This window comes from Sceloporus occidentalis, unplaced genomic scaffold (assembly GCF_023333645.1).
Source record: "Sceloporus occidentalis isolate IW3139 unplaced genomic scaffold, rSceOcc1.0.p SCAF_2, whole genome shotgun sequence".
Taxonomy (NCBI): Eukaryota; Metazoa; Chordata; class Lepidosauria; order Squamata; family Phrynosomatidae; genus Sceloporus; species Sceloporus occidentalis.
The window spans coordinates 239,387,464-239,399,105 of NW_028316982.1; the positions used below are offsets into that span (position 1 = coordinate 239,387,464).

At 39.1% G+C, this 11,642-nt stretch overlaps 1 protein-coding gene across 2 annotated transcripts in view; it reads left to right on the forward strand.

Moving 5' to 3' along the window:
* The window catches only part of UPK1B (uroplakin 1B), a 30,452-nt gene extending 19,025 nt beyond the window's left edge, over positions 1–11,427 (forward strand). For both annotated transcript variants that reach the window (XM_089508187.1, XM_089508189.1), the window contains exons 6-8: positions 1,886–2,065; positions 4,601–4,684; positions 10,531–11,427. In XM_089508187.1, the coding sequence (XP_089364313.1) occupies positions 1,886–2,065; positions 4,601–4,684; positions 10,531–10,581 (315 nt within the window). In that variant the 3' untranslated portion in view covers positions 10,582–11,427. The remainder of the gene's footprint in view (positions 1–1,885; positions 2,066–4,600; positions 4,685–10,530) is intronic.
* The last annotated feature ends 215 nt before the right edge of the window (positions 11,428–11,642 follow it).

Genomic DNA, 11,642 nt, shown 5'->3' on the forward strand with positions numbered 1-11,642 from the left:
ATACATCAGTAGGAAGGGCCTCCATTAGAGCCTGGAAATATGGGTGTAAGGAGGTGAAAATGTTCTAGTCCTCAGTGAGAATCAATGTCTTGACACAAATTGGTCAACTCCTGCAATAATTTATTTGCTTACCTGCTTCCTTGCATTTTTGCACTTGTTTGTGAAATTTTCATTTGGGGTTTGTTGAAAATACATTGAGTTTGTATAAAAGATGTATTTGCAAAAAGCAAACAAACCTGAAATGCAAAAAAAACCCCTCCATTGTATTTCATATTCTCACCAGGTGAGAAAAAAAATGTTGCAAATTATTCATTCTTGCATGTGAGAATGAAGTAAGTAAAGTTTTGCATCCTAGAGCCCTTTGCTATTGAAGTTATCAGACTTCACTGGAAGTCTCTGCTGATTAATACTGATTTGGAATGTCATGAAGGGGCAGCAAATTGTTACTCAGTTTATTATTATTGCTGTTGTATTTTTATTATTAAGGAAGGCCAAGGCATTCGGATTTTCTGCCTCAGATGCCAGAACAGCTTGGCAGAGGGAGAACCATTGGTTACTGTGCCTCTGGCAGCAAAATGCCTTGGACTGGTCCTATATATAGTTGTATCCATGAAAGGCCCTTTCCTGCAGAAGTTGATAGGGAAAAGCAACTCAGTGTACCCTTGGAATCTGCTGAGGTTTGTTTCCAGGATGCCCCATGGATACCAAAATCCATGGATGCTCATGTTCCATTAGATACAGTGGCATAGTAAATTGATGTCCCGTGTATAAAATGGCAAAATCAAGATTTGCTTTTGGAATTATTATTTTTAAAATATGTTCAAGCCTTGGAGGGTTGAACCCATGGATTCATGGATTCAGAATCTGTGGATATGGAGGGCTGACCATTCAGGATTTTGGAGTCAGAGCACAACCCCAGTATATATAACACTGGAACAGCACTTCAGTATTTTGTTTATCCATTTTTGGGAAATTACTGTTGGAGTTATAGCTTCCAGAATCCCTTTGGCAGCTTGGCCAGTGGCCAAAAAGGTACTGTTTTCAAGTTCTGCATATATGTTTCTTGCTTTTGTATATTTATTCCTTAGAACATATTTTTAAGGATAGTTACAATGTTCTTCAATACTGCCAAGTCTCAAAGGAGCCACAATTCAAATTTTCTGTTCATTCTCTTTATGGTCTTTCCTTCACCATATGTCAAATTAACTTGGGTAGTACTAGTGCATACTTAGTTTCTGTCGAAATATAAAACAACATTGATACTGTTGAAAGAAATGATGGTGACATTGCTTAGAGCAACAGTAGTTAACCTGGACTGAAACTCCAGCTCTAACATACTTAACTCATGCCCATTGATATCTTGAATTTCTATCTCTACTCAAAGCTATTTGGACTAGCACAATCTTTCCCTACATGTAAGGAGATTATGAAGATTTAGACCATGTACCTGGGATTAATTTTAGGTCATCCATTCAACACTATTTTCTTAAAAATCTCTTCCATGCAGATCCCAGTGAAATGATGAGATTACTATAGGGATATATCCATGACTTGGAGGAAAACATTGAATACAATATAACAGTTATGCATATTTTGCTTCTAGTGATTATGGTTCCAGATCGTAACATGCTGTAAAGTCACATACTTTAGGAACTCTTAATCTAAAGGGCTATTGTTAGGGTCTTCCTTTTCCATCTAGTATTACTATATTCTAACAATATTCTAGTGGTTTTGTTCCATGGGGAGCATTGGAGCCACCAGCCTATCACAAGCTGTATTTCATTTCTCTTCTTCCCCACAACTTTCTCTCTGCTGTATTTTATGTGACAAAATAACACACAATTTCTATAGCAGCTTTAACAAAACAACTTTCCTTTCAACCCAGGATGACTGCTGTGGTGTGACTGGCCCAAGAGACTGGCAGAACTATACCTCTGTTTTCAGGACAGTGAACAATGATGCTGATTTTCCCTGGCCACGGCAGTGCTGTGTTATGGATGTCCTAGGGAAGCCAACCAACTTGGATGGCTGTAAATTAGGGGTGCCTGGATATTACCACGAAATGGTAAAGACTTTGTCTTCATCTTATTTTTGCAGTAATTGAAATGCCTATGTTCTTCCTCTATGCAATATTAGTGGATTACTGGGGGGGGGGGGGATTTGAGTTGGCTATAACTGGTCATGAAAGGGACTTTGGCATCGTAGGGTATTCCTCAATGAAAATATTAATCAAATGTTCAACAGCTGCCAAACAAGCATATTCAGTTTTAGGGAATATTAGGAAAGGAATCAGTGCTGAAACTGTTAGAGTCATAATGATTTTATGAAAAACCACCTCACAAAAGATATTGTAGAGCTGGAAAAACTGCCCTGATCAACAGCCAAAATGATCAAGGGTAATGGAGTAATGCCCCTGTGAGGAAAGGTTGCAATGTTTGCGGGTTGTTTAACTTAGAAACAAAAATAGCATCAAAAATGTAGGTAGATGGGAGGTCATAATAAATATGACAGATGTGTATAAAATTATACATTATCTGTAGAAAGTGGATTGGGAGATGTTTTCCTTTCTCACTTAATGCTTCAAGCCAGAATCATCTAGTGAAACTGGATGGCAGGACAGATAAAAAGAAGTGTTTATTCTCACAGCTCATTGTTAAAACTATGGAATTTGCTTCCACAAGATATAGTGATGGCCACCAACCTGGATGTCTTAAGAAGGTGATTAGACACATTAATGGGGGATACAGCTATCTATGTGTTAGTCATGACCAGTATGTATATATTACCTCCAGTGTCAGTGGCAGCATCCCTCTGAATATTAGTAGCTGGGGAACACAAGCACGAGTATGCTGTTGCATTCATGTTCTGCTTGTGGGCTTCCTGGAGCATCTGGTTTGCCCCTGTGGGAAAACGACCAAACACCTTTGGTTTGAAGCAGCTTATCTACTGCTTTTACGTTCTGAAATAGAACAGTATTGTAAAAGGTTCATGCGTGGTTACATGTCACTAGGGATGAAAAGAATATTCCAAAATATTTGAATAATGCATGAAAACTAAGGTTTTGAATTCTGGGGAGTCCTGAAGAAGATAATCCTGAACAGATGGGCATCTTCAGAGGTCAGGACTTTTTCTGCATGAAAAATGCATGTGGGGCCCTTTTCGTGCATTAAAAAATGCTCATCTGTAAAAAAAAATAGCATTCTCAGTGAGAAATAATGTTTTCTGCCCAAAAATTGCCATTTCCTGTATGCTTTTTCTGCAGAATAAATCCCAAACTGTGAAAAATTCTAAAAAAAAATCTGCATAGTTTTCAATAACTTTCTTGTAGCAGGGGCAGGAATATTAGTACTTGTCTGTAAGTGAAATGTATGAAGACTTAGTTCTCTGCATGTTACCCTCTTTTCTTTCAGCCTTTCAGTGGGCTTTTCCCCGTGTTGACAAATGTAAGAAGAGTGACTTATGCCTTCTTCTTAGCTTGTTGTCATTTTGACTAGGGATAGCACCAGAAGCATATTGCTTCATGAAGGTGTTTTTAAACATGAGACAACTGGAATATAATAATAATTATAGTTCTTGAAAACTGCAGTTTTGAGTTATTTTCACAGTTTGGAATTCATTCTGCAGAAAAGCTGTACAAGAAATGGCAATTTCTGTGCAGAAGACATGATTTATCAGTCAAAATATTATTTTCTGTACAGATAAGACTTTTCTCTGCACAAAAATCCCCCATATGTATTTTTCATGCAGAAAAATGTAAAACTAGCACCCTTGAAGCACCTTGAAGATCAACAAATTAATTCTGGCACAATGTCTTTTGCAGACAAAAGTCCATTTCACCAGACTGGATTTGATTATGCCAAAATCAATTTGCTAGATTTTTAAGGTGCCCAAAGACTCTTATTAAGCAAAAGGTTACCACAGCAGTCTTGGGGAATCACAACTTTTGCAAAAGCATAAAGAATCTTGGGAACAGTGTGCTAAGGAGAAGAGAATCCAAAATAAGGATGGCACATGTAGGAGGCCACAGAATGTTGGGTACTTGGGAGAGGTAGAAAGAGGAAAATCGGGGAAATGGATTGGAGTATCTCGAAGGAAGGCATGGCAAAGAGGCAGCAACTCTGAACAGGACCCCTGTTATGAGAGTATTCAGTGCTGCAAACCCTTTCTACTTGAGAAGTAAAATCAGAACACAAGACACCGGGGAGCTAGCATTTAACATGCCACATGAGTGGATTATATTTTTTTGATGTAATTACTATCTTGCTCAAAGAACACATTATAACCAGGCTCCTACCTAGCATATGTAGTGGTGTTGTTACTTTAACCTTGATGAGTACACAAGTGTGTTCAGTGTCTGGGAAACCAAAGAGTAATGCTGTGTGGGAGGTGGTACATTATGCTGTTGTGACAAGGTGGATGCTGTAAGCACCTTCAAATGTTAGTTATGTTCTTGTTCAAAGATTGGATCTCTAAGTAGTCAAGTGAATTGGGAGTATATATTCTTCAAACAAGCAGCCCTGCCTCAAATGCAGGGTTGAGATATCTCTAACTATGTTATTTGGTTATCTGCAACTTACTCTCCTGTTTCCTTTTATCTCAGGGCTGCTATCAAACCATTTCTGGCCCAATGAACAGACATGCTTGGGGTGTTGCCTGGTTTGGATTTGCCATTCTTTGCTGGGCTGTGAGTTTCTAACAGTATTTAATTTATTATGTGTCAGATGTTGTGTGGTTTCCTCTCATTCAGAGAAAGCATATGTCTTGGTCTTGTTTCTTCCAGGTCAGACAATGCTATGGCTGGGTTTTGGCATGAAAATATGTCAGTTTTTCTAGTTTCTCAGATATGCCCTACTGGATTTCAAGACTACCATTCCCCCTGTCCCCTCCCCCCTCCCAGTATGGGAATTGATGTGGATTTTGATATACCCTTTTCCTAATGTACATATTTTCAATGCATCTTGCCCACAAATTCAAATAAACTGGTGGACAATTTTAATACACATGCATTATAGATGATAGTGAGCCTGTGTAGAATAGTGGTTTGAGCACTGGATTATGATTCTGGAGATCAGGGTTCAATTCTCCACTTGTCCATGAAACCCATGGGATGACCTTGGGAAAGTCACATGCTCTCAGCTTCAGGGGAAGGCAATGACAAACCTCCTCTGAACAAATCATGCCAAGAAAACATCATGATAGGGTCAACTTAGGATCTCCATAAATCAGAAACAACTACAACAACTATAAATGAGAAACATTTGCTTGCATATAATTTAAATAAGAGAATATTCTGCCTCTAGTAGCTGCCTTCTATTGATGAGAAATGAAAATATGTATGTTCACTTCTGGTAATAATCTCAAAGATAAATGTGGACAAAATCTTAGTTAAGGTAAATATCTTTTCTATCTCTATTAAAAAAAGGTGGGAGAGACTGGGAAATGTTGTGGACATTTAACAGAGTTTTTTAGGATGACATTTATGTAAGCTCGTTCTAAACTAAGTCTTTTGGTCTTAAAGCTGCCACAAGACTCTTCTTTTTTATATTGAAACAGACTAACATTGACTAATTTTGAAAAAAAATCCATCTCTAGACATGAATCTTTTCCTCCCATTAAAAATAAAGGCCCACATCCTATTGGGCAGTTATGAATGCATAACTACCCCTAAGCCGCACTTAGGCACTGCTAACAATGGACATCCATACCCCTGTTCCTCAAAAAGCAGCCGACTGACCTCCTCACCCTCTCTTGTGAGTGATTTCCCTTGTGACAGACAGAAATGGGGTCCCTCTTGCAATTCCCCCTTGCACCAGAGATTGCTTGCATGTGGAATGTCAGTCAACTGCTTCCTGAGTAATAGGGAAACAGATCCCCATCTATTTCAGTAGGTACTTCCTGGAAGTAGGGTTTGAAGGACTTTCACAGTATCTACGTTCCCATAAACTAGGCACTATCTAGGAATACAGTTATGAATATGTATCTCCCTGGTAGGATTCTGGCCATTGTTTCTTGACATTTGGATATTTTTAAATAAAGCCATTGCTTCTGTAGGAAAATGACAAAAATTGAATTATTTTTACTACCTAAGCTTTAGCTTCTGTGTTTGACTCTTTTCTTTGCTTCAGAGTCCTTGTATATATGCACACTTAATTTCTTTAGACCCCTAAAGGAAGCTTAAATTGCCTGGAGCTAAATATTTGATGTCATACTGATTAGGATGACGTGACTGTATGCTACCTTCAGCTATACAAATGACTATTTGTGGCTTCTACTTTTTTTTTTTTTTTTTTTTTACATTTGAATTTTAATCTGATTGTTATATATACATGGCTCTGGAATTTTATTAATGAAGGATGGTATATAAATATTTTAAATAAAATAAGCAATTATTATTACAATAACTCTCTGCCCCTACCCCACTATATACTGCTAAGAGAGAAGGCATACTTGTTCCTTCATTCCCAGTTGAAAGTACAAATTACCACATTTTGTGTGCACTCGTTCCTTGTTACTGCTGCCTGCCTTTTACCCATTGGCTATTTTAAGTTTTGATCATGAGCTGTTTCTATTACAGAAACCTGCCCCTTATTTATAGTACTTTGTACACTGGTGGAGTATACCATTGGTACATATCCATGAGACCCAGCATGTTGTAGTGGTTCAAGCATTGGACTCCAACTTGGGAGATCAGGGTTTGATTCCCCCACTTGGCCATAGAAACCCACAGGGTGACTTTCAGTGAGTCACACACTCTCAGCCCCAGAAAACCCTGTGAACGGTTTGCCTTAGGGTCACCATAAGTTGGAAATAACTTGAAGGCACACAACAGTAACAAACATATGTGTACTAGTGGTATATATAGCTGGTTGTATATTTATTTTATGCTCTTAGTACTCTCTCCACTGGCAATTAGACATTAGTCACTCGCAGAAAAATAATAAAGTTCTATTGCCTGATGTAGTACCTGGGAGGATTCCTAAATTGTTCCTCAAATGTTCTGGGACCAGTCTTATGAGTTAAAACTATCTCGGGTTTTTCAGCCAGCTAAGGTCAGATAAGCCTCTCGTGTCCAGGAAAACCTGTTTGCAATACCCAGTTTGTTTAGTATCTCCTCCCAGGCCACTTGCAACATGTTTACAGAGTAGCTAGACCTGTATACCAAGTTCTAGCGTAAACATGACATGACCTCTAGGGAGATATTTAAATAAATGTGGAAAGACTGGTTTTTGACTAATCAAAGTCATGTAGGCAAACATGGTGTATGTATTCATGTCACCTAAAAAAATCTGGACAGTGAATATGATGTTGGGTCTGGACTGTTGAGACTAATGCTGATCAGTAATCTGAATGCCAGACATCATCATATTTCATTGTTGTTAAAATCTGACCTTTCCACTCAAATAATAGCACTCACAGAAGCTAACACAAAGCATTAAAAAAAATTCCACATGCAAAACTCTGCCACAGCTCCCTTGTCACCAGCCCCAAGAATCACTGTGTTGCTATAATAACCCAGCCTCCCAACAGCCATCTGTGGCTGGTGGGGAGCAGGGTGGATGAATCTGAAAACTATCTTGACAGTTTTCTAGCAACTGGCCAAACATTTCCAGCCTCTGAAAATTTCAGAAACTCTCTACAGGTGATTAGTTAAGACCTCTGGCAAGAGGAATCTTCCCATCCTCTGGGCAGCTTGCTGGCCAGGCAGCAAGGGTATGGGTCAGTCAGAGCCAGAGAGATGGCTCAGCCTTCTGCCAACACATTTTTCTAGGGGAAATGTAGCATCTGAAAGAAATATATTTTTATATACTTTACCTAATCTACAAATGGACATACTCTGGCCTAGATGTTGTGGGAGTTTAATCAGGCTTAGACAGCATAGCTAATGATGATGGGAACTGTAATCTCAAAATATGTGGAGCCCCATCACTGTCATTTAGAGTGCCACAGGTAATGCACAGAAGTTGTGAGCCATGGGAGAAATCCCTTGTGGTTTTTTGGTGTGAGCTGAATGTTTTCACAAATACTTGTGGCAGTGGGCCATGTAGATGTCTTATTGTAGTATGTGCCACGAGCATTCATTTCTTCTGCTGTATTACCTGCACAAATGTTCAGAAGATGGCATTGAAGGGAGGATTTTTTTCATACTACAGTAGTCAAATTCAGACCCAGAGTTTGAAAACACTACTTTTTAAGACTCAAACTCCCAGAATCCTTGACCTACCTATGCTGGGTGGTGGGTCTGGGAATTGTCATCTTTAAAAGGTAACTTTTCTGATCTCTGTTCATGATGGCCAGATCTGAATGATCTTCTGGAGGAAATTTAGTAGCAGTGAAGTCCAATTATATTTGGTACAGACTAGAAAGAACCTCTTTTATTGTTCTGTTTAGAAATAACCAGAATAGGAGACAAATACTTTTGTGCCTTGGAAGGAAACAATTCTAAAACTGTAAAGAATGCAAGTGTAATGTTAGCTTAATAGAACTTTAAATCCCCTTTAAATTTTTAAAAGGCCTGTGAGCACTGACAAATCTAACTCACTTTTGGAAATTTCCCCAGTTGTTTTTTGTTAAATTTTTGGCTGGAATCCTGTATCAGCTTATACTTAACTCAGAACTTAACTAAGAAATTTCTCCTTATCCAACTACCTCCCTCCTCAAAAAAGATGAAAGAAACATCATTCAACCATGCTCCAGTCATTGACAGAATGGACTTCATTCTGCTCATAAGCTGATGCCCAGTAAAGTAGGCTGGGAGGGCAAGTTATGACCATGACAATGTTGTACTTAAGTAGCTTTCATGAATACAAAAAAGATACAGTTAACTGCTTTATATTCACAAAATCTAATTAGTCATGATTTTTTACACTATTGCCATAATTGGAACTCCTCCTCCAATCTACTTTACTGGGCATCAGCTGCACGGGGAGAAGGAGATCCATTCTGCCAGTGATCACAGCATAGTTGAATGACATTTTCATGAGGTTTGGTGGGAGAGTCAGGCCAGGAAAAGTTACTTTGTTAAGTACCGAGTTAAATACAATCAGTTCTTTGTATCCACGGATTCTGTATCCACGGCTTGAAAGTATTAAGCAAACCTTGATTTTACCATTTTACATAAGGGACACTATTTTACTATGCCACTGCATTAAGTGGGACTTGAGCATCCCCAAATTTTGGTATCCATGGGGGCGGGTGTGTCCTGGAGTCAAACCCCAGCAGATACTGAGGGTCCACTGTACGAGTTGTTACAGAGTGCCAGACAATAGACTTGTTGGTTATCATATCACATTCATTTTCAATTGAATTCATCCACCCTGTAAGAAGTACAGCTCTGAGTTGAGTATATTATCTACAGTCCACATAATTCCATTCTGGTTAGTTAGGCTGTTTGTTGTGCCAGCTGGTTTTTAATAATATAATAATAAAAATTTTTTATTTATGTTTCCCCGCCTCTCCTAGTGGATCGAAGCGGGGTTACAGGCTACTAAAATCGGTACATACACAATCTAAAAATATTACATCAAACATCAACAATCAGACATCCAGGGGCAAGGCCGAATATCGTTGTCAGACAGGCATATTGGTCATCACTCCTCGGGGGGGGGGGGGAAGCTTGATGAAAGAGCACGGTCTTAAGTCTCTTTTTAAATGTTTCCAAGGGGGTCATGAGACAGAGCTCTTCAGGAAGACTATTCCACATCCTTGGGGGCCGTTATTGTAAAGGCCTTTTGGGATGTGGAGACATATTTGGAAAATGGTGTTTCCAATAAATTCTTACCAGATGTTCTGAGTGTGCAGGGCGGGTCATATGGGGAGATGTGGTCCCTCAAGTAACTCGGGCCCAAGCCATGTAGGGCTTTATAGGTAATAACCAACACCTTGTATTGCGCTCAGAAGCGAATGGGCAGCCAGTGAAGATCTTTCAAAATAGGTGTTATATGGTCAAACCTGGATGCACCGGTGACCAATCTGGCTGCCATATTTTGCACTAACTGAAGCTTTTGGACTTCGTACAGGGGTAGCCCCATTTAGAGTGCATTACAGAAATCTAGACGAGAGGTTACCAGAGCATGTACCACTGTTTCAAGTTCCTTTTGGCCCAGGTAGGGTCGCAGTTGGCGTATCAACCAAAGTTGATAGCAAGCACTTCTGGCCGTTGCATCTACTTGAGATGTCAACTGCAGAAATGAGTCCAGAAGTACTCCTAAACTGCAAAGTTTGTCCTTTAGGGGAAGTGTGACCCCGTCCAGGACAGGTTGATAAATTTCCTTCCCCGGACCTGGGGAACCTATCACAAGTACTTCTGTTTTCTCTGGATTCAGTCTGAGTTTGTTTTCCCTCATCCAGCCCATTACCGACTCCAAACAGGCATTCAGAGGAGAGACGCCATCCTTAGTCACTGCATCAGTTGGCTGTCCTTCCGGTTGTGGAGTTTTAGAGGAAAAAACCTGCAGAAGTGGTATAAATAAGATGTGGCAATGGCAGAGTATGTTTCTCTTCCTAAATTATTTCCCTTTCCATTTCTTCCAGACATGGGTCCTTCTTTGTACGATGTTCTACTGGTGCCGAATTGAATATTAAAAAAAAGCAACGTCTAGTCTATTTGTTGCCCTTGGAGAGATGTTTCCCCCACTCCCTTTTGTTTATATGATGGCTGCATGATGTATATTTCTCTCTGGAAGTTTCGAAGATCTCTCCTGAACCTTTCCTGTCCTTCTGCACAGTGCCTTTCACATCCCTCCTTTCAAACAGGCATTGACACGCACAAGATGGAAAATGAGTAGTCTGTTGTGTGTGTTGAAATTTTCTCTTTGTTAAACACCATTGGTTGACTATACAATGCCTAGAGATGGCAATGCAGGAAGACAGAACTCCAGATACATCAACCAGGTTGAAGCCACTTGTCTGGAGCAAGTATGTTTCAAGCTCCATCAAGTATTACTAAAATCATAATTTTCCACTTCTTTGTGAATGGGTATTGTCCTTTTCTCCATTGCAGTGTATGGACTACTTTTAAAGGGAACCAATATCTGTTAACATGTATGAGACAAGAAACAATTTACATGGATCTAGAAAATTTGGCTCCAAAGAGTGTTAGTCTGTTCATTGTAGTGATCACCGTACATTTGTGAAGAAAGGGCTACCTCTTTCTGTTGATCACTGATATCTAAACAGAATGTTATATGCAACTTTTCTTTTGTTACTTTGCCAAGTCAGTCCTGGCAATCTCTGTAAACCACTGGTTTAGGACATTTTTTTTTAAAAAAAGCAACAGAACATAGAAGAATTGTATTTGCAAATCTATTAAAAGAACTTATTTTCAACATCGTCAGCTCTTGACTTACATTGTGTTCCTGCTAAAATTCATATTTAATTTCATATACTAGCATGACATGCAACAAAGCCAACAGGTTATACATACAAGAAATATTTAAAATGGCCCAATCTGATCTTTTGTACCACCATCAGATTCTGTGCTTCTTTTCATGTGAATTTGTCAATCGTACAGAATGATATAAGATAAAAGCCTCTTTTTTCCTTGCACATGCAAGCTCCAAGAACATACTACCTGCTCTGTTTCAGATTTCCTGCATATTTTGTTATTTTGAGAATAAAGCAGAATTTGTTTTAAAAACCACATT